At 39.5% G+C, this 24,375-nt stretch overlaps 1 protein-coding gene across 4 annotated transcripts in view; it reads right to left on the bottom strand.

The window, feature by feature from the left end:
- DMD (dystrophin) overlaps positions 1-24,375 on the bottom strand; it is a 1,224,073-nt gene that overhangs the window by 1,045,524 nt on the left and 154,174 nt on the right. Inside the window, exon 1 of one of the 4 annotated variants that reach the window (XM_069873479.1) lies at positions 8,569-8,850. The exons of the other annotated variants lie outside the window; for them this stretch is intronic. Coding sequence (XP_069729580.1) covers positions 8,569-8,611 — 43 coding nt within the window. The 5' untranslated portion in view covers positions 8,612-8,850. Of the gene's footprint in view, positions 1-8,568; positions 8,851-24,375 lie in introns of those variants that run through there. 4 annotated transcript variants of the gene reach the window in all.

Raw genomic sequence — 24,375 nt, 5'->3', positions numbered from 1 at the left:
ATAAAGGAAATTCCATAGGGACATAAGAAATAAAAAGAATTACCGCAAGGATGGTCAGATACTGTTACAGACTGTCTAGAGAGGTTGTGGAGTCTCTATCCTTGGAGATATTTAAAACCCAAGTCAACATTGCCCTGAGCAACCTGCTCTCACTGACCCTGCTCTGAGCAGAGAATTACAGTAGATGATCTCCAGAGGTGCCTTCCAGCCTCAGCTGTTCTGTGAGTCTGTGAAATTTCATCAGTTTATAGGCTGAGCAACAGTTTCTGGAAGCACTCCAAGAAAGACACAGCACCTCTTAGGAATTCACAGCCCAACAAAAAAAACCCTCCACAGACAAACTTATTTCACCAAGAAAAAAATATTTCTTTGGTTACTATTTGGAGCTTTTTTAAACTTTTTTTACTTTCTAGATAAGAATTTCCCAGATAAGAAGCAAATAACCTTTGTGTCTACAGTAGGGAAAAAACTCTGGCCACATTTGGCACAAATCCTTGTTCAAACTACATCCTTTCTTCAGTTAAAGGAAGGATTACTGGTCAAGTAAACTTAGCTTCACATGTACTTGCAACATGTCAAGAGTAAAATTAATCATTTCAGCAGCAGCAGCTGGAAAGAATTACCAAAATGACTGTTAAGTCATCTTAAGATAATACGCAAAAATTAGCAAGCCTTCTTGGAGGAGGAAAGGGCTTATTTAAAGTAGCTAAAGCAGTACAGCAATGGATTTGCATTACTTGGAGAAAAGGGAAAGTGGCAAAAAGACTAAAGAGGAGATATGACAACAGTAACAACAGAAATAGTTTGGGCTTTACAATTCAGCTGCTACTGTCTAAGAAAAATAGGCTTGTCCTTACAAGAGAAAAAGGTTGAGTGGTTCCCAGCATTCAGTTTGTTTCAAAACATAAAATGATCCCAATTATGTTTTTTAGCTGTAACAGTTGAAAAACACTATTAAGTTAGCAACTGTGCTAAAAACAGGTGTAATTCTGAAATGATTCTGAACAGACCTGTGGTTTTTTGAACAGGAAATAGTAATGGGCAACATAAACCAATAGATTTCCTTTCCCATGGCAAATATGTGGTCCAACTTACATTCTCTAAAGCTTTACATCAATGAGGTAATCAGGTCAGAAATACCACTTCACTGGGGATATCTTTTACTCCTAATAGAGGAATTTGATACAATTAAGTACAAACTCAACTTACATGTTCCCCAGAAAGATAGAGGGACTGATTTAAGCAACTTCTTTTAAATCTACACTAGTTTTACTGAGCCATCCTGTATGCCAAGGATGCAGATTTCAGGGAACTTTAAATTACTAGGGAAAAAAATCCTAAACTTCAGATTTATGATGATTTTGTATGCTTATAAAGCACTCATTAAGTGTTATACATCCTACTGTTAGATAGACGTTCCTGAAACTCACTTTATTTCCCAGTTTTAAATTTCCTTCCTTGTTCTTCTTAGAGCTTTCAGAATTGACTTTTTTAATTATTAGGAAGAACAGAAGGGACAGAATCAACCCTATAACATGCTTGTCCTTTACAGACTACTATAAAAGGAATTGTTCTCATGTTGGCGAGAAAACAAGAATCCTATTTTGTGAAAAAATACTTGGCTTCACCTTTGGTTTCTATTCGACATCCAATGCAATTGAAACTTTCTCGTCTGTAAACAGAGAATATGAGCACAGCAAACACTTTAATCTGGATCTTCTGCATTTTTGGAGAGTGAGTAACCATCAGTTGACCAGGCATTTATAAATGTGGCCTTTGAATTTGTTGTAAAAGTACACTGATTTCTATTTTCAGCATTGTTTGCAGGGCTTGGAAGGGTGGGGTAGGGAAAAAGTATAAAATATGTATCACATCATATGATAAGAGAAAGCTGACAGTAAATATGGTCAAATGAATAAAAGAAGTATTTTCATCCTCCTTATATTTAATGCAAAGTTATAATACATGCTGAGCTGCTAATACTCTTCAGTGAAAGCAACAACAACAACAACAACAAAATAAACCACGTTTGTTCGAATTAGTAAGGCTGTACACACCCTAACCACATATATACCATCAATGCATCAGAGGTAAGTACCATACGCGTTTCCTCTTCTCCTTCATTTTAATAGCAAGTTTTACTGAGACCCTTTGAAGCTGGGCAGGATCATTGCCTCCAAAGTAGTTCCGCTTTGGTCTCTCAGTAGCAAGGAGTGCCTCTGACCCTCTTGCTTCCACTGGCCCTGAACAGACATCCTCACATTTGACATTCTTATGAGCTGATCAGCCTTGGTGTGGGTTAAAGAGCCAGGAGGGGCTAGGGAGCTGGTTCATAGTTTCCAGGCCCAGACACGTACAAGGAGAGCTTTATTTCTGAACAGCATTTCCTCCAATATTGAATAAACAGGCACAAATCTTCTGAATTATTCTAATCTTCAGCATCAGCCATTTACTTCAGAATGCGTTGTGGGCTCCTATCCACTTATTTACAGCATCTATCATGCAGGAGTTTCATGAGGTGCTCTTTTATCACCTCCAATAATGTTAAGTATATAATGTTAACCTTTCAGAATATATGGTTCCTGCACTAATTTTCTATAACCTCAGCAACAGCTGTGAAGCTTCAAGCTTTGCTCAGAGTAAAATAGGTCATTATCAGTCTTTTGCAAAGAAGAAACTTAAAATACATTGTGGAGAAAGAAAAAAAAAAAACAAATGGGAGAGCGAAGTGAAGCAAACTACTGAAGTATTTGTGTGTGACAAAAGCCAGGAGAGGGTTGGGAAGGAGAAGGCCAAATGGACAGTAGCATTGGAGTTCTCCAAAGATGTTTTGATATGTATGCCATCAGCATAGTACTAGCAGGGTCAAAGTAGTGATAAGTCTTGCTGCAGAAATGTTTTTTATGAGAAGTTTGTACCTGGTTAGAACCAAAAAGTAAATCTGCTTTCTTTCTTTCCTCCTCCCACCGCCCCCGCCTTGGTTTTTCTCCCCCTCTCCTGCCACTGCAGTCCATGACCTTGACAAGAAAACACTTCTGCTTTGATAACAAGGCTGCAAGCCTCCAAGGACCGGCATTGCTTTCTGGGAGAGAAAACCATTGACTCGCTCAGAATCCAATCAAACCCTGAATGTGTCAAGTGAAAAATAAACCAAGGACATCATTATTCCATCTCATTGTGATTTGGCTTGCCTTCAAATCTCATACACTGCATATCTAAAATAGCAGCAACGCCTCCATTAGCTGAGCATTCCAACACTTTAATCAAAGTATCTTTTAGAATAAAAAGGCAGAAATGTCAAATTCCAATCACTCTTTAAATTCCTTCAGTTCCCTGAGCTACACAAAATTAAAAGCCTTACCCACGGATTTCTTATAGAAACCAGCATGCATGTATGCAGAAACAGCCATGCAGGCGGGCATCAATTTTAGAATATGGCAGGCACCAGTGGGGCAAGACAGGGAAGCTCCCCAGGGGCATCCCTTGCTCACAAGCATGCTTCTACAGTCAGCATAATTTTTCACAAGTGATAACAAATTCCACACTTTATAAGATATACAGGTTATCAGGCATCTAGTGGAATAATGCCATGTATCTAGTCTAGTGTACATTACAATTAATTTTCACCCATTTTTTTTTTAATATTACATTAAGAATATCAGATACTGATTTTGCTGGTTTTACTGGGACACTTGTGGAGGGTGAGACCCACAGTTTCCTCAGAGTTTACTGACAACCAGAGGAATAAAGTGTTTAAAAGGCACAAGAAAAAAAGTTTTGATTAGACAGACTATAACTTTCTTGTCCTGTGGAGTTCATAAACCCACTAAGGCCCCAGGGAACTTCCAAAATCTCAGAGCAAAGGCAAAGTACGCAAAATGCGATATTCTTCGTCCCTGTTTAGGTAACCTCTCCACACTGAAGTTTTAAGAGTTTGTTTTTTTTTTAAAGGAATCCCCCAAATTTTAGAATGATTAATAGAAAAATACTGTAGAAAACAAAACTATATGTAGAACTAACAGACTCCCAGTGTTTTCTGTGAGGAAATTTTACTACTGTTATTTTTTTTATGTCAAGAGTTATGCTAGCTAATTTTTATCTGTTTAAGATGATAATCCTTTAAAAATATTTTTAAAAAGAAATTAAGTGTAATTGAGCCATCTCAATTATTACCTTTTAAGAAAATATTCAAATTGACAAGAACATATGCTTTCGGTCACGTAATACTATTTATTTCTTCTACATATGCTTGTAATACTTGCAAACTATATTTCACCTTTGGGAATAAAAGGTTGTATGCAACTAATAAAAACATCACAAAAATATGGATTATTTAAAAAATACAGAATTAGAGAGAGAAACGATCAGGAAGCCTTTTAAGTATTATCAGCCTCATGCTCTAATGATTAAAATAGGACTCACTAGTAGAATCAAGAAAGATTATGACTTTCTTAAGATCCAGCTTATTTGTCCTTCAAAACACATCATTAAAAAATGTTCCTATTTGTTGCACATGTGGCAAGTAACCTAGAAGGGAAGGCTGTGTGTTCTCTGAAGTAAGTACTCTGAATGCAAACAAACACCTCCTTTGCCCCACACGTGATTTTCTGGGAATATGAAGTAGTGTGTCCCCTGGTGCAGCCCAGCTGGCAAGCCGTTCTGCAAAGCCACTCTCCACTACCATTATTTCTGCTTTTCACAAAGCTCAGTCTTCAATAAGGCCCAATTATTTAAAATTCCCGGTGCTGTTCTGCTTCCCCTGACAGTGATACGGTATTATCACAAATGCATCCTCCTTGACAGCAATGTGACGCTATAAGGTTCCACTAAATTTATTGAGGACTCTCTTTCCAGAAGTTAGCTATAACACAGTACAATGACTATCCTCCTAAATGATAATTAAGCTTTGGGGTAACATTTAATTGAAAACATACCATGATAATCAACAAGTCAGCCTTTTCAAATCAAGTCTGCTTGGTTCACAGTCCTGTTCAATGTGATTTTGTCTAACAGTAATCCATGACAAAAATATATGAGCTTTAATCCTGTTCCCTCTGGCGATCACTTGAAAACACTTAACCTGCTGGACAATTCTGATGCTCAAATCATTTCACAGTATTAGTCAAGGGTTAACCTTTTTCTACAAATATTGTACCTTTTGAGTTCTAAATAACTCGATCTGATCAGTAAATATAGTCTATTTTTGTCTTTCATTAAAAAAAAAAAAGCAAGGGGGTAATTTTCACAGGATCACCAGTTTTGTACATAACATGCTGCCAGAATACTGTTCCTGGAATGTGGTCCCCTGTTCAAAAACTGTCCTGGGAAGAGCAACTGTCAGCTGTGATGCTATGAGCGGTCTGAGGAGCAGGGGTGAGGGAGTGGACACCAGACAGGAGCAGACCAGATGAAGCACCTCCCGTGGCAGCTGGGGAGTGACCTTCCTCACATCCAAGATGCAAAGGAATTTGCTACCATCCTTCTCCTATCTCACAGAGTTGTGTTGGGCTACAGCAAAATCACATGGCCCACCATAAGCAGCTTTGTAATGCGATGGGGCTTAGTGCTGCCAACTTAGCACTCCCTCCAAGGTGTGTGTATATCACCAGGCTCAGTTTGGAGGAGCTTCAGTGTGACCACAGTGCCCCACACACCCAATGAGAGTTTCTGCCCATTAGTTGAACCCAGAATGCATCTTCATGTTCAACTTCCTCCCAAAGAGATGCAGAGCAGCAATAAACCGTGACATCTGCGAATTAATAAATGCACTTCTGATTTGAGCTAAAGCACCAACCTTGATGGGTCTCTCCTACTTTAAACCCATGATAACTGATAAGAGACTCCTTGTGGCCACCAAATTTCAGGCAGGATTAGTGTCTTTTCTGCACTGGCTCTGGTTTACTGATTAATTCTATTTTTAGTCTCTACTTTGTGCAAATCCAAGCAGAGAAAGAGGATGCCTGTGTGCAACTGCAAGCAGAATTTGGTTCCATGTCAGACTAAGGATGCAGAAAGAGGATTATATCTGCTAGAAAAAGAAAAACACCATATGATACTGAATTCCCTAGGGAGAGTGGCTTCCGAGATAAAGTTCACAATAATCCCATCTTAATTAAAACAAAGTGAAATTTATGATATCTCATTTCCCCACTGGTTTGTTATTTAGGTGTCATTGTCAAAGACTGTGCAGAAATCTAGGAAGAGACACTCGCTGCCCCAAGGAGTTTCCAGTCTAACTCAAGCAAAGGTAAACACTGAATAGCTCAGAAAAGAAAGTAAAGCCCTTGGCAATGAAGAAATACCTTTATGTTTTCACAAAGGTCATTCTCAATAGAAGTGAGAGAAAGCAGGGAAGAGAGAACCTGCCTTCACTGTTGTAGCATGAGAGCAGAAGAGAAAAGGGAAGACATGAATGCAGAGGTAGATGGAGGATTGGAGAAGGAATTTTTAAGAAACAAGAAAGGATGGACTGAAAAAAAACCCAATACAGATATGAAAGTAACTGCTGCCACCTCTATAAGAAAAAAGTTTTTATCCAATATAGAGAAAGAAGAGAAAGAAGCACAGGCAACAAGAAGCTGAAGTCGCGTGTCCTGAATGAAGGCAAGGAATAAATTTGAGAGCATTATTTTGGACATACTGTCACAAAGTGCAGATATGGGGTTTCCCTTTTTTATTGAAATAAATCTATAAAACCCCTTGAAAATATTATACAAAATTATATTGAGAAAAATGCCATGCTCTTTAAAAGAGTGAGGACACAGGTAGGGAAATCAATCCAGCTAAATAATTCCCAAGAAGCACTAGGACAGCTCCCTCTCATTTTAGATAGGAACATAGTTACATGACATAGTGATTTAATGGCTCTTGTCATGAATCCTATTCATCTGCTAAATGCAACTCAGGTTTTCTATTCATATTTTGAAAAGCTCTAACATAGCTATTTTTTTTTTCTTTCTTTCACCTACTACATCTTCAGAGTGCAATTACAACTTCTGAGCTACGCAACAAAGATCTTTCCCCTTAGAAAGCACCTGCTGAGCTTCCTTTGCGGTACCATCTCCTCCTCAAGGCTGAGGACAAGCAATCTGGGCTGATATTGTGACTCTGTTGGAAAGGGAGTATACAGAAAAACAGAAACAAATCCTCCTTATTCCTCTCCAAAGAAAATGTTGGTCACTACATGGTTTGCTCTAGTGTGCCATCTTCCTCTTGCCAACTAGGAGTAAAAACCCTTAAGAGAAATCCACGATATTTCTTCCTAACCCCAACCCCAATATCTTCAGAAGTGAAGCAATACATCTCCAGATTATTAAATACATGTTGATGATCTCATTGTCCTACCTTCTCTTGAACTGTCAGACTGTCTTCAATAAGTAAAGGGTCCTATCACTTTAGGACCTCTCCTAGCAGTAAAAAACTTTCTAGAAAATTTGTAGCTGATTTAAGTCTTATGTATTGCACAAGAAAAAAGAAATTGTGTTCAACTTAAAAAACAGGGAAAGCCAACTATGGCATAAGACCCCACCTGTACCCTGAAATGTTCTGTTTTCAGCTTCCTTCCTGTCAAATATACCAAAACTTAACATTATTTTCAGGCAGCTTCATCAGAAGTTAGTCATCACACAGTCCATTATATGTTATGGGGGGAAATGATAGTGTGTATGTATTCCCATGGCTTTTAGGATCAGAAAACTAGAGAAAATCAGGAATTCCATTATGCAGACACAATACTAAGCCGAAAGTGGAAGAGCTAAAACAGATTATAAAACAGGGAGTGAGGAACAGAGCCTGGATAATACCAACACTTTTTCCCCCCACAGGGCAATCTGTTTCAGGAGTCTGGGTGAGGGAGGAAGAAGAGGAGCATCTGGGTCACAGTAGATGGATTTTGAAACTCTCTGTCATTCTTTATTTCTTGACTCTGTTCAGTCTTTTAATCTTGGCATCCTCTGTTTTTCTTCTTATTGCAAAGAAAGGATAGCTTTAAACTAACAAACAAGCCCAAGTCTGGAAAACATGCCTGTTCTTTTCTGGGAAGCAAATGGGAGAGATCAGCTGCTGCTCATTTTGAGCAAAACTGACACCCCCTCGTTCAGTTGTTACCAGAGAGTTCAGTGGCCAGGGAAGAGCTCTCTTACTCTGTAAGTTAATACTAGGCAGTGAAACTGCATATGCCATTAAAGTTCAAAGCAACTGATTAATCCTTTGATGTGTTGCCAAATTATTAGAATAATGATACGTTTTTTAAAAAATGTATTGGTCTGGCTTCTCAGTTCTTTTTCAACACCATTCTTTAATAAGTGGTGAACCTCAGGAAGAAATGGATTCCTTTTACTCAAAGGAGAGCTGGGTACTGTTTCTGGAACACTTACTTTATATAAATGTATAAGATATTACCCCCCTAAAAAAGACAAAAAAATCTTTTTATTTCCCCCCTGGTGCTCTCCTTCTTTAGACTTGGAAAGCAAACATTTAAAAATGCATGCTGTTAGTGGGATGCGTAGCACTACACTGCTCTGTCAAAGTGAGTATTGTGATAAATTATGTCAGTCTGTTCATACTTACAATCATCTTCCACTTCCTCATACCAAAGCATGTGAGCAGACATGAAATGTTTCCACAAAAAGCGGAAAAAGAAAACAACAGCAAAATATTTCTTGGCAAAGTATATTCCAACTTTGCTGCTCCAGTAGCTTTTGCTGAATTAGTCTTATCCCTGCATAACGACAGATGTGCCCCGGCTCAAGCCCCAGCAGCTCTGCCGAGGAGAGTGCAGAAAGCACCCTGGTGGGATGCAGCTCCAGGCTGGCTGCTGGCAGAGCCGCCGTCCCGGGCAGGGATCCTCACTTCCACCCAGCCGGCATGGTAACTAATGCCAGTGCTCTTTGGAGGCCCCTAAATGTTTCAAATTCCAGGACCTGCGCAGAAGCAATGCTGTATACTTCCCTCAAAACAAAGTTGATTTCCCATAATAGGACAGCCCATGCACTCGACATATAAGGCTTCACTTCCAGGGTGGCATGTGCAATGGATTTAAATTATGTGATACCGCTTCCCAAGGAACATTTAGTGCTACAGATTAGGGTGAAGATATTTACTTTTCCCTTTGTGCAGTTCTCCTGAGAGCCATATGAAACAGATTTGCCCCCTCTCCAGCAAATGTCTCCTAGCCCATCCCCACATAAAACCCTCCCTTTTTTGGGGAGAGGAGTGGTAATCCTGCATTTGGCTGTTCTCTCCCAGCAGCGACTTTTGGGATTGCAACCTCTCTCCCAAGCAGGGGAAAAAATAAACAAACCCCAAAATAATAGTGCTGTCGCCGAAGTAATTCTGTAAATACTAACATAGGACTAACATAGGTTGTGACAAGTCTTTAGTTTAAAAAAAAAAGCTGCTAAATAAAGCTATTGACTTACAATTGACCTTTCCACTCCCAACAAAACCACGTGGTACTGCTGCTATACACAGCCCAGAAACACCCCGCAGAAGAAGCAGAAGCTGGACTGTATGCAAGCTGCCTGTCACTGCCTCTTCCTAATGGTAGGAACATTCCTTTATTCCCAAATCCCTAGAGCTGCTGGTCCCACATGGGTGGGGTCCTGGGCTCACACCTTCCCTCTGCATTCAGCCCCAGGCCTCCTCCGTTTATAAGACAGGGGAAAAAAGGCGTACACACAATACTTGGGAACAGGACCGTGGCATCTTCCACACAAACTCAGATTTTAGAAGGCTGCTTTCTACAGTGTATACTTTACACAGTATATATGGTCTTTAGAGATAGGCCATAAAGAATCATGTTAGTTATTCACAGCTTCATTAGAAAAATCTTTTGAAAAAGGCACTGTTACACTCTTGTGTACTTTATTTTTTTAAAAAATACCCCTAAAAAACTGAAAAATGTTATTTTTTAGTTTTAAAGGTTAAAGTGTCTAGTCATGGTGATTGCAAATTTTTAAGTAAATTCCTAGATTATACAGAAAAGTAAACACAAAAATGAAGTGCATAATATACCCTTACAGCCACTGGCATTTTCTACACTGGTAGTCAAATTAATACCCTGGAGAACCTGGATGTACAGCACATGCCAACAGACTCCTAAGGATTAATTTGCAGCCCACAGGAACTGCAAGTCATGAACTGATGTAGAAAATAATCTGAAGCAGAGCAGAGCACACTGTGACAGCAGCAGCATTTTGATTATTTGAGGGAGAAGGAGACTGAGCAAACTCAGGAAAGGAACTGCTTATTGTGCAAAAGTTCTGTTTTAAAATATTTAAGGTCACCCTTAATAGCACATGCTGTCAGTATTTGAGGCCTAGTAATGTACTTATGGGCTACAAGTTAAAGTTATTTTAAAGGAAGGTATCTAATGCCAGAACTGTGGTCCTCTAGGCTTCTATACATTTCAAAGTGACTTAAACTTCTTCTTCAAAACTTCCCAGGTGCCCAAATCTCTGTTCTGAATATGAGCTAGAGGGCCCACTTCTTGACAGACCTCTGCAGTCCTTTTTATGCCTATTCCAGTCACAATTCACATAATTCATGCTGTTTATCTGTCTTCTCTGACAATGTCTTTGAGATCATCAGAATATAACTAGACCAAGCTCTGCAAGCAATGCAATGTTAATCAATACTTTCTTCTAAAACATGACTAAAAGAAGTGACGGTAGTAATATTTACAAAGGCTTACAAATAAAACAATCCTCCAGATGCAGGAAGTCCAGATTTACTTCCCCTCTTCTTGCTGGGGGGAAACTCCTGTGAGAGCCCCTGGTCCATTCACAAGACTGCTGAAACCTTCAGCCTAGAACCATTTTCCCTTGCACCTATTGAAGCTCCTGCAGTTGACAGGAAACATATCAGTATTAGAATCACAGAATAGTTTGGGTTGGAAGGGACCTTAAAGATTATCTAGTTCCACCCTCTGCCATGGGCAGGGACTCCTCCCACTGGATCAGGCTGCCCAAAGCCCCATCCAACCTGGCCTTGAACAACTCCAGGGATGGGGCAGCCACAGCTTCCCTGGGCAGCCTGGGCCAGTGCATCACTACAGTCATAGTGAAGAAATTCTTCCTTATGTCTAGTCTAAATCTGCCCCTCTGCAGTTTATGGCCATTGTCCCTAGTCCTATTAGTTGGGCCATAGAGAGAAATAACAAATGCAAGTGTTCAAATCTACTGGGGATTTTGGTTGGTTTGGGATTTTTAGGAGGGTTTTCTGTTGATTTTGGTCTTGGGGCAAGTGTAAAGAAAATGAAGAGGCCCTTAATAATCAAAACCTATTTTCAGCAGCTAAGAAACATCAACTCTACTGAAAATAAGTTTTGTATGCCTCTATCAGACCCTACTGGCCAGCATGGTATACATCTGTACTGCATGCATTACATTTATGCCTTTGACACATCAAGTTTTCTTTTTTTATAAACTTTTTTTGTTTTTTTTCACAGAATCACAGAATCACTAGGTTGGAAAAGACCCCCAGGATCATTGAGTCCAATCATTCCTATCAACCATTAAACCATGTCCCTCAGCACCTCATCCACCCGTCCTTTAAATACCTCCAGGGAATTTTTTGTCTGAACCCATTAAAAGCTCTGGTTCTCTTCAACAACAGACAGCAAGTAACAGCCTTACTGTAGATCTATGTCAAGTAATTAATGTATACTCTATAAATACTGCAGAGGCCACTTGCCTCACCCTTCCTTCTAGATGCTGCAGGCCTGCAGCAGCCGTGCTTACTGCTCTGAGACTATAGTGCATGTGCTACAATAGGGAAAAGATTCAAGCTTCAAAGTCATAGAGAGGTTGGAAAATGCAGAAAATTTGGAATGATAAAAATGTATATATTTTTTAAATGATTGCTTGCAGCTCTAGTTTCATGTAGTCTTCTTTCACAATCAGTAATGGGTTAAATGACAGAAAATTGTCTTCACAGTAACAGTTAGTGTGATTTTCAGGCACCTATTAACAAACACTTCATATAGAGATTGTTTATTTTCCTTCCTGAGAAATCTTTTCAAAACCCCAGTATTGATAAAGTGGAAAATACCTCCTTTCTAATAGAGTAATGCAAAGTTGGAGAAAATGCTGAAAAAAAAAGGCAGTAGTAATCTGAAAACAAGTCCCAACAATAAACTACCTATTCTGAGACCATTTAGGAGATTGGGCTCAGAATATGTCAAAACCTTAGAAAAGAAATGCATTTCTACATCAAAATTTGGCAGCCAACTGTATTGTCTCAGAAATCTGAAGCAAAAGGAGGTTAGGATTTCAAGATAATGGACAAGCCTCATACTGGACGTGGGAACTCAGTTCTTAAGCCTCTAATTTTTTCTATCCTATACCATATTAAAGAGCTACATTTAAATTCAGGACTTCTTTGTCAGTGGGAAGGCTGGAAGTCACTATTGGAAAATTATGGTTTTGACATAGAAAAGAAATATTACAGTAGCCAGAATAATTTATATGGGAGGAGAGGTTCCCAATTCAAAATAAATAAATCAAATGAGAACTTCCTCTTAACAACCTCCACAGAGTAACTAATCTTCCATCTCATTGTAATTTACTATGATACAAACACTAAACAAACCATTTATAGCATCTAACACAGACAGTATCCTCTTTCCCATTAACAGATAAAACAAGAAAATAACAAATAGGTAGCAAGCCACAAAAGAACTGATTTACAAACCTCTTATGATTTTTTAAACACTCCAGTGGCATGTTGTTTGCCAGTGCAGCTCAACATCAGGCAAAGTGCTTAGAGCATAAACCTCAAACAGATGATATTTTTATTATAATTTCAAAAAAAAAAAAATCAACCTTTGTTCCACCCTGTTTTTAACTCCCTGCCAATTCTGACCTAAAAAATTAAAGGCAATCCAAGCCTGTCACTCAGCTCAGCCATTAGGCTCATAACAAGATGTCTCTGTGCTTTTGCCAATATTTGCAAATCTATCACATCTATCTGTGTGGGAAGAAGTGCTAGTTCTAAGTGCTGTGGGAGTGATGTGAAGGGAGAACTGGGATAGGGATCTTTTAAGTAGTAATGCATAGTGTGGGGTTTTGTCCTAATGGTATATTGGCTGAGTCTTCTTATTACTCACTTCCTGTCATGATAAAAAAAAACAACCAACCACTTGCATGTCAGCAGCAGAGGAAAAACAAATCTTCAGTAGTATTATTGCAACAGAAGTAAACAGACTGCTTCTGATTTTCCTGTGAAATCAAGAAGGAAAAAAGAAAAAAGGATAAAAGAAAATCTTTCCAATGTGAGCCTCTGAAGAACTTTTCTTTTGTTTCTTAGCCTATTTTTACTTCAAAAGGGAATACATTGTACAGGTTTTTAGTACAGGTTGCAAGATGTTTTTTTTTCTCTGTATGCTTATTTGATCTGAAGACCAGAAAGTAAAAGACAAAATCACTCACTTTAAATTCTGAAGGAATTGGTATGTTCTAGCTTCTAGAGCAGAAGATACAAATATAAGTTTATAGTCCAAAAACTAGGAGTCAGTATAATGATTAAGACAAGGGGCGGTTAAGAAAACATCCAATTTCCATTCAGTGTGTTTCTCAATCATGGATCAATTCTATCTGAAAACATGCTCTAGCATACGAAACAATATATTAGTTCATTATTGCATTTGTACTTTCCCCAAGTAAGTTGCTTCTTCTCATCATAGTCACTGTGGAACAGGGGGTAGTCTTTTTTTTAAGTGTGTCTATCACAAAGAAGGACTGGGATTACTTCCCACTAGTTCAACATGAGTAACACTTAGAAAATAAGCAATAATCACTACTCGTTTTGGAAAGATTCAGCTGAAGAACAACCAGTCCTTTTTACCTAGGAGAACTCTCTTTGGAGGAAGGTCCTAAGCAGATTTAGAAAGGTAGTATTTGCTGCTTCCATTTCCCATGTGCATAATGTTCGTGCTTTGCAAATCTTTATTCTCATACTCTGCCAATTCTTCAAGTTCCAGAAACTTTCACTTCAGCAGAAATTAAATCAACCTTAATTGGAGTTGGTTGGACCAGGCTACTGAGAAGACACACTGAGCCATATAAAGGAAAGTGTAAGAAAGGATAGCAAATTATATAAAAACTAATATTAAGAGTAGAAAGAAGAGAAGAGGAAGACGACTTTTATTGCTGACATATACATGATAAGAGTCCAAGTAATAAAGAGGAATTAGAATTACTCATTTATGCTTGTAAAATATCTGGTCTTAATCTCCCTAGAGAGGCTCAGATGACCAGAAGGGAGAGCATTTTATTAACTAATATTACTTTCTCTAGATTTAAGTCTGTAACTCAGTCCAATCATCACATGACCTACTGAGAGGATTCTCTGCCGAACAGTGTCTGAGTATCAAAAATAGACTCCTGTCCCAAAGTGGCGTGGCTCTGGCTTTCTCTTTTGTCATCCAGCCACCCTTGGTTATGCATCCAGACCATGAAAGGGTGAGATCAGACTGTCTGTTTTCTCCTCATCTTTTTCCCCAGGAAGAAAATGAGGGCATACAGGCTAGAAGTGAGACACAGACCATTCCATGAGTTTCCTCCAGTTCAACCAAAAACCCTTTGGTGCATTTATGTTATCAGGATGGGTCCAAAACACATCTGAATTGTACCCAATTCTGAAAACCATTGCAAATCACCTGAAGGAAGTCTGTATTCAACGTCCTCAATGTTAGAGAGGAACTGATACCAGACTCCACAATAAGCGGTTGCTTAAATGCAACTAATAATAACTTGGTTACCTGCATTGCATGAAAATACTGAAATACAATTGTACAACTGCATTTAAATGGCAAATAAACAATTTTTATGCACACATGCATATTCACATGCATGTATGTCACTGAGAGCAAAGTGCATGCACAAGCAAGTGCTGGTGATGGCAATGAATGTGTGTGCAAATCTATACAGCTTTTAAGACGAGCCAAATTTGACAAAGTTAAAAACATTTATAAACCCTTATCAGTAAGGAGAAAGAAATTAAACAGATATATATATTAATGATAATTGGAAGATGTTTGAAAACACTGTTTAGGTGACTACATGTCATTACTTAGAAAAGAAGTTCCCCTGGTTAAAAAACAAACAACTGCAAACAAAAACAAGCTTAGGCTAGAAGAGAGGCAGGTACTTAAAAGCAAATACAATATGTAAGGAGCAGAGGAAAAATGCCAAGCTGATTGCAAAGAATATCAATAAGAAACTAAGAGGTAATTGTGAATTAGAGTCAACAATCTATAGGTACAAAGCAGAGAATTCACCTACATCTGTAGGCAAGCTGTATTAGCTCTGCCAAAGACAACTCAAGGTCATTTGCATAGTAAATGCATTAGCTGCTAACATAAACATAGATTTCTTCAGGGAAACATAACTGAAGCCGCCTACACAGTATCCCAGTCACCCCATCATATACTCCCTGAGCTTTACTCTGCTCCAGTCAAGGTTTCAGCTGTGTCCAGTTTTGACACAATGGTTTATGAAAGCCAAACATAAATTGGAGAGCACTTAGCATCACAAATAGCCAAAAAGACAGTTTATTTTCTATAAAAAGACTGAGGAATATCATGTGCTTAAGTTAGAACAGAAAGGCAAAGGAGTACATAGCTTCTGCCTTTCAGTGTCTAAATGTACTAGTATTCTTCACATATGCCAAGGAGAGGGTAAAGCTACATTTGATATTAGGAATAAATTGTGAAAGCATCATGTTATATATATGAAAACACATACATAGAGAGGCCATTAAACCTTTGTAAGTAGAAGCTTGTAAGAAAAAAGTTTAACAAATTCCTTCAAGGTAACAAAACATATCTGATCTGTCTCAGCCCTTGCAGTAGAAGAAATCTAATGCCTTTCACCTGCATATTTCTGTAACTCTGAAACAAGAATTACAGACTAGTTAATATGACCTGCCACATACAGTTCAAGTTTGTATTAATCTCATAAACAAAATTAATTGTGAAAGGAGAGCAGCCCAATGGATACAGGAATATACTGACAATCTGGAGACCTAAATTCTATTAGCCATTCTGCCAGTCACTCATCAAGCAACTTCTTTTTTTTTTTTTCTCTCCCATGTAGAAAACAAAAACTTACAAGCTAAACAAGTGCTAAACTTTAGCATAATTAATTATTGCTTAAGGTATGTGACAAACTGCTTAAAATATAGGACTAGTAAGGGTGTTTTAATTACATTGACTTCACCTTAAATCCTCCTGGATGACACTTGCTCAAAGCCTTAGTTACAGTGGCAAAACTGTCATATTAAATCTGTGAAGATTGGGTTATTATGACAGCAAATTATGATGACAAAATTCTGTTAGTTCAAGTCTAATGAGACATTACTGTACACGCTAGGATGAATGTTAAACTGTTTCTGTGTGGGTCTATATGCAGGTTAGTACATCAAGATGATGGCACAATGAGGTTAATACAAGTCTGCAGAGCTGACATTACAAATGTCAGGATGATTGCAAAATGATGCTGCAGCAAGTGAACTATGATTAAAAAATAGGACTCCAAACAGAAAATTTTGTTAAAGGAATGTAAAAATAAGCCCACAGAAAATAAAACCAAAGAAAATTTTACTTGAAGCAAAATACATACTGGATACCACTAGCACTGCAAACCAATTCTTTGCCAAAGTGGCCAGTGCCAATCAGGAGGGTGCAAAGCCTGAATGAGACTGCCTTACAAGTAACTGCAAATAAAAACCTACTAATAATACTACTAGGATTTTTTTCTCCATGAAAAAGAGGTAATTGTCTCTGGAAATAGAAATAATTCTTGAAAAAAAGGCTCAAGATTATTGTCCCATGATAGAATCTGGTTCAATTGGGCAAGTCCATCCTAAATTTAATCACATTGATGTTTTTTTCTCTCTTGTACTCTAGTGATGTTAGAAGCACAAGTCTAAAAAACAAATTATTGATTAGGTCCCAAAGAGTCAGTCCAATCTGAGTTAAATTCAAATATGCAGGATACACAGCATTCTAAGACTAATGAGATTACATATTTAACATGCAGACTGTTCACAATATGGTAACATGAATAGGTCAGTAACACCAAAGATGTGCTAGTATACTTCCTTAGTGCAATGTTTAATCAGAAAAAAAACCGCAACCACATCTAATTAAAAACCTGGGAAAAGTTTCCTTTTTTTCTGCATTTAAAGTTATTCCTCCATCCTATCATCTTTCTGTTTACTGCCAAACACAGGAAATGCACTTCATTTTCAGTTTGGCAACAACAGGTACTCTGTGTCTCTTCAAAACACTGGCATATCTATCCATCTTTCTGTCTATTTATCTGTCTGTAATGTTTTCCATCAAGGAGAGGAGGCACTCTATCTTCTTATCATCCAAAATATGTGATGCACATTTTGTGATGAATTACACCAGTGAACTAAAGTGCTTTTATTAATAACAGGCTTTGTCAAATGTTTAGGTAGTGCCTGACCTTTAAGTGGAAAGCATGCATAATTTTCTCCCATCTAGTAAAGAAGAAAATGAAAAGAATCTCAAAACATTTCTTGCAGATTTATTTGTTTTTATTGGACAAGTTACCCATTCTATTCAGCAAAACAACAGAATGGCAAACTCTTACTAAAAAAGCTAAGTACAGAGAGGCTTTTGCATTTTTCAGGATTTTTAAATTAGCTCTGTGGCTAATAAATTAGTAGTCAGAGTACAGGAAAAGAGATCAAAATGATGAGTTCAGAACTCCGAGTCACCTACAGACTGAAATTTGTAGGAGTCATTATCACTGCATAAATTACATTAATATTCATGTAGATTTTCTGGAGACATGCATACATACCACTTGAAGACATGAACTTTTTAGAAGACTAGGAAAGCAGTACAGCCAGCTCCTCACTAATTTGTCTAGTTGCAGTGAACCTATGCCAACTGAACCTACCTGTGAATCTGAACTGAACAGAGGAAAGAAAACACAAACTGAAAGTTATAAGGGAGGAACAATACAGTGTATCTTCACGCTGCCTGATAGTTTTCATTTCACTAAACATATCCTAGCAAAGATGTACACTACGATGGCAATGAGATAAGATGCGTAAAATTCACTGACTTTAGTAATGGTCTGTAAGACAGAAAAAAATAAACAATAGAAAAATATATTAAACATTTCTTTTTCAATCATTACTAATAAACAACAGCAGTCAAATGGCACCTAATTATTATGACACAGAGAAGGTCCAACTGAGGAGTTTCAAAACCTAAAAAGTCTCTAAGGAATTATTTCAAATCTTAATTGTTTTAAAGCATTTAATTTCATTAGTGTACCTTAAACGAAAGGTTGATTGGGGATTTTTTTGAGCATGTTAATTGCTTATACAATATGTATACAAATGCTTATGTGTGTCGACCCAAGGGTTGAAAAGAGTCCAAAGGGATTGTGTACTGTGTGTAAACAACTGCTTTCTGTAAAAACATTTCATGTAAGTATAAAAATGGAATTTAGATCAGAACTAGGGGAGCTTCATCATTAATATGGAAAACAGAAATATTTGTCAATATGTAATCGATTTTCTGTTATCAGTCCTCTTACAAAGAGCCCAAGTGCCTACTTTCATATAAGCAAAATACACCTCAAACTACTTTTATGCAGTAAATTGTGGATTATGCATGTTACATAAGTAAAACGAATTGGTATATTAAGATTGGAGAAAGTGGGCTAAATTCAAAATTCTCTAAAATTAATCAGGCCATGGAAGAGAGATCAACATGCCTCATATGAAAGACAACAGCGGCACAAGGATTTGGAGAACAAAGTCTTGGTTATAACCTCTGTAGGGTTTTTATGAGAGCTGCAGATACCTGAACTTAATTTATCTAATACTATTTTAGGTGCTTCACAGTAATTTGTCTGGCCTCTACTTGCTTCTCCTGCTCTGTCAAACACATTTTAAATGGTCTGTCTTTAAACACCTGATTTATTCCATAGCAGTGCAATGTGAATGTGACTTTTTTCCCCCTTTTTAAAAACATACTAACTATTTAAAAAAAAAAGTACTTCATCACTTGACAAGCATTCAAATTTTCTTTCTCAGTTTGATAAATATACCCATATAGAACTTCTCATATGGATATTCTTGACCAGAATAGAGTTGCATTAAAGTCTGCCTACACTAAAAACACAAATTTATTTTTTAAAACTAAAATATGTGAAGAGACTTTAAGTGCTTTTATGATGACAAATATTTTAAGTACAAAATCCATCAAAATTCATAATAAGTACTTCAGCTATGGTGTAAAACTGTTTCAACATCAGTTGGACAAAAAGTGTCAAATGTAGTACGTATCTTTTAAAAAACTTCTGGAAACAAAAACTAGTATGTCTGATCATGATACCAGTCTAATTTTCCAAAAATATAATAAGAACAGAATTAACAAATGACAATAAGAAGTAGTGGGAAATTGATTTTATGAAGGGAAATGATGCTTCATGTATTTGATAGGATTCTTTGAAGGAGTCAAGTGATCACACAGTCAAGAGAAACCTAATTTATGCAATTTAAAGAATTTTCAGTACTGTTCCTCATTAAATCCTCATTAAAGCTCATAAATCGAGCTTTAAACTAGATGTGAATTGGGAGGCGGTTGAGATTAGGCTAGACAGGAACGAGCCAGGACATGGGGCAATGGTTATTCAGAGAGGGTGTGCTGGTGAGGACCACCAGTACATCACCACACAGAAAGTGGGGGAGAACACACATGGGGGTGCTAAGGGAGATACAGGCACTCTGGAGCTAGCTACTCCAGTTACCAGGCAATTGGGAATGAACTCTGTTCCCTCTAAGAGGGCTGAAGGCTCGGCAGCTCAGCTGAAGTGCATTTACAACAATGCATGCAGCATGGGGAATAAGAAGGAAGAGCTGGAAGCTGTTGTAGGGAAAGGAGCCTATGATGTCGATGCCATCACAGAAACGTGGTGGGACGACTCATATAACTGGAGTGCAGCTATGGTGGGGTACAAACTCTTCAGGCGGGATAGGAAGGGTAGGAGAGGAGGTGGGGTAGCCCTCTTTGTAAGGGAGGACTTGGACACCATTGAGATGGATTGTGGTGATGAGGAGATTGAGTGCCTGTGGGTCAAAATCAGAGGAGCCCACCAGAATGTAGATTTTGTGATGGGAGTCTGTTACACACCACCCAGCCAAGGAGAAGCAGCTGATGAGCTCTTCTATAAACAGCTGCGGTCAATCTCTAGATCAATGCCTCTTGTTTTTGTGGGAGACTTCAATCTTCCTGATATCTGCTGGGAGTACAATAGAGCAGAAAGGAAGCAGTCTAGGAGGTTCCTGGAGTGTGTGGAAGACAACTTCCTTGCACAGCTGGTGAATGAACCAACAAGGGAGGGTGCCCTCCTGGACCTGCTGTTTGTGAACAGAGAAGGCCTTGTGGGGGATGTGGCAGTAGGTGGACGCCTAGGACAAAGTGATCATGAGATGATAGGGTTTTCTGTTCTAGGTGAAGTGAAGAGGGTGGTTAGTAGGACAGTAGCATTAAATTTCCAGAGGGCAGACTTTGATCTCTTCAGAAGGCTGGTTGGCAAAGTCTCATGGGAGACAGTACTTAAGGGCAAGGGAGCCCATGAGGGCTGGGAGCTCTTCAAAAAGGAAATCCTAGCAGCTCAGGAGAAAGCCATCCCCATGTTCCGGAAAAAAAGCCGGCAGGGGAGAAAACCAGCTTGGTTGAACAGAGAGATTTTGAGTGATATCAAGAAGAAGAGAAACGTTTATGGGCTCTGGAAGAGGGGACATGCCTCTTGGGTGGACTACAGGAGGGAAGTGAGACTGTGTAGAGAAAAAATCAGAAGGGCTAAGGCTCAGCTAGAAATCAGATTGGCCAAGTCTGTGAAAGACAACAAAAAATCCTTCTATAAATACATAAGTAATAAAAGGAGGACTAGGGAGACCATACAGTCCCTATTGGACGCAGAAGGAACAACAGTGACAGGGGTTGAGGAAAAGGCTGAGGTACTTAATGCCTTCTTTGCCTCAGTCTTTAATTGTAAAGAAAGTTGTTCCCTCTGTGTACAAACCCAGGAGCTCGAGGTGCAAAATGAGGCTCCCATGATCCAAGAGGAGGTGGTCAGAGCCTTGCTAGAGCAACTAGACACCCACAAGTCTATGGGGCCGGACGGGATTCACCCAAGGGTATTGAAGGAGCTGGCGGATGTGCTGGCCAAACCCCTTTCCATCATCTTCCAACAGTCCTGGAAGACTGGGGGAGTCCCACTGGACTGGAGGCTGGCTGATGTTGTGCCCATCTACAAGAAGGGTCGCAGGGAGGATCCAGGGAACTACAGGCCTGTCAGTCTGACCTCAGTGCCAGGGAAAGTCATGGAACAGGTGATCTTGAGTGCTATCATGAAGCACATGCAAGAGAACCGGGTGATCAGGCCCAGTCAACATGGGTTCACAAAAGGCAGGTCTTGCCAAACTAACCTGATCACCTTCTATGACAAAGTGACTCGGCTGCTGGATGAGGGAAAGGCTGTGGATGTGGTCTTCCTGGACTTCAGTAAAGCCTTTGACACAGTTTCTCACAGCATTCTGCTTGAGAAACTGTCAGCCTCTGGCCTGGACAGGCGCACACTCTCCTGGGTGGAAAACTGGTTGGATGGCCGGGCCCAGAGAGTGGTGGGAAATGGAGTTTACACCAGCTGGAGGCCAGTGACAAGTGGGGTTCCCCAGGGCTCAGTGCTGGGTCCAGCCCTGTTCAATGTCTTTATCAATGACCTGGATGAAGGCATCGAGTGCACCCTTAGCAAGTTTGCAGACGACACTAAGGTGGTTGGAAGTGTTGATCTGCTGGAGGGTAGGGAGGTTCTGCAAAGGGATCTGAACAGGCTGGACCGCTGGGCTGAGTCCAACGGCATGAGGTTTAACAAGGCCAAATGCCGGGTCCTGCACTTGGGGCACAACAACCCTGTGCAGTGCTACAGACTAGGAGAAGTCTGTCTAGAAAGCTGCCTGGAGGAGAGGGACCTGGGGTGTTGGTTGACAGCCGACTGAACATGAGCCAGCAGTGTGCCCAGGTGGCCAAGAAGGCCAATGGCATCTTGGCTTGTATCAGAAACGGTGTGACCAGCAGGTCCAGGGAGGTTATTCTCCCTCTGTACTCGGCACTGGTGAGATCACTCCTCGAATACTGTGTTCATTTCTGGTCCCCTCACCACAAGAAGGATGTTGAGGCTCTGAAGCAAGTCCAGAGAAGAGCAACAAAGCTGGTGAGGGGGCTGGAGAGCAGGTCTTATGAGGAGCGGCTGAGAGAGCTGGGGTTGTTTAGCCTGGAGAAGAGGAGGCTGAGGGGAGACCTCATTGCTCTCTACAACTACCTGAAAGGAGGTTGTAGAGAGGAGGGTGCTGGCCTCTTCTCCCAAGTGACGGGGGACAGGACAAGAGGGAATGGCCTCAAGCTCCACCAGGGGAGATTTAGGCTGGACATTAGGAAAAAAATTTTCACAGAAAGGGTCACTGGGCACTGGAACAGGCTGCCCAGGGAGGTGGTTGAGTCACCTTCCCTGGAGGTGTTTAAGGGACGGGTGGACGAGGTGCTAAGGGGAATGGTTTACTGTTTGACAGGAATGGTTGGACTTGATGATCCGGTGGGTCTATTCCAACCTGGTTATTCTATGATTCTATGAAACACCTTAAAGCAGCAAAGATTTCATGGGATAAGAAATCCACTTTCTGTCATACAGAAACAAGTCATTAAAAGAGAAAAGGGGGAAAAGTGCCAAAATCATTCAGCTTTCTCAAACATATGTGTCACCAGCCAAGTTTCAGAGAGATCAGTGCCCAGGCTGGTCAACATGTAAGGTACATTTATGTCATCACATGGATCTAAAAAAGAAGGCAACTTTCAAGTCTCCAAATAGTTCCAAGGTATTCAGGGAAATAAAAATGAAAGTTGGCTGCAGAGAGATGCAGAAGAGTCTCAGAGTGTCAACTAGGTGATAAAAAAGACAGATGAAATTCAATATCGAGAATATGTGGAGAAAAAGAAATCTCAACTTTACGTACTCAGCATGGGCTCTGAAGTAGTTATTACCACTCAGGAAAGAGAGCTTGGAGTTATAAAAGGTCTATGAAAATATCAACTCCATCTTAGAAGCTGTCAAAAAGCAAATCAAATGCTGGCCATTACTATGACAGAAATAGAGAGCACCATACAAAACATCATTATGGTATTATTTAAAGGCTTCAGATGTTCATACTTTGAATACTGTGGGCTGTTCTACTTCCCCTATCACTAAAAAGATACAGCAGGAAAAATAAGGACAACAGAAGTTATTGAAAACTAGGGAGAAATGGCTTCTATATAAAGAATGAATAAAGAAAAGTCTCAAAGTAAGGTGAGGGGAGCATGAATGAAGATGCAAGTTAGGTCCTCTGAATCTGACAGAGAGCAAGAGATTGACCAAGGGATGCATACAGCCAAGTAATGTGCACAGCATTACATAAACCAATATATTTAGTGACAATGCCAGAGAGGGGCTGAGGCCTAAATAGGAAGATACAAATCCAGGAAAAGGTCCTGGCATCATCGCTGACAGTTCTCCGAAAATCATCATTTCAGTGTGCAGTGTGGACAAAAAGAGCCATCCCAATGGTGAGCATGCCATGTGTGCTGAGAGCAAATCAGAGGGGTTTGCTTTGCTGCTACAGAAGCCCATAGTCCATCCACACCCGAAGGGCTGTGTGTGGTTCTGGTCTCTGGAAGGATGCAGCCGAGTCAGAAAAGAGCAACAGGAAACTTAGCTGCTACCTTATGAACAGAGACTCAAATTGGTGGATGCTGCCGTTTATGGAGGAGAAGGCTCAAGGTAGATTGGACATATCAGATTGAAGCTAGAGAAGCTGAAGCAGGTGAACAAGTTGCATAAGGAAGTCATTTACTCAATAATGCAACACAATACCTAGGGGTTTAGAATCACTGGCTAGTTTGAAAAACAATAAGAAATTATTTCTTCAGTCTATCAGCTTCTGGATCCTGCTGTTCAAAGATGTTATGGAGGCAGCTGTTTATCAGTTGATTTAAAACAGGTTTAAGTAAAGTTATGGACAACAGGTCTATAAACAGATACTAAAAGGAATAGGTCCGCAATGTGACCTCTAGCATTTTTAATACAGTAATTACAGATGCTGGGCAAAGGTGAGAAAGTGGACCAGTGCTCTCCCTGACTGACACTTCCTGCTACCAATTGCTTGAGAAATAATCCTGGGCTGGATGCACTATTGGTCTGACCAACAGGACATTTTGTATTAATTTGAGATGTCTGGAAAAGGAGAGACTGCAGCTGAACACAACAGAAGTGTTCTAAATCATGAGTC

This window comes from Phaenicophaeus curvirostris, chromosome 1 (genome assembly GCF_032191515.1).
Source record: "Phaenicophaeus curvirostris isolate KB17595 chromosome 1, BPBGC_Pcur_1.0, whole genome shotgun sequence".
Classification (NCBI taxonomy): domain Eukaryota; kingdom Metazoa; phylum Chordata; class Aves; order Cuculiformes; family Cuculidae; genus Phaenicophaeus; species Phaenicophaeus curvirostris.
The sequence above is the reverse complement of the archived record's forward strand: the minus strand, read 5'-3'. Positions and strand labels throughout refer to the sequence as shown.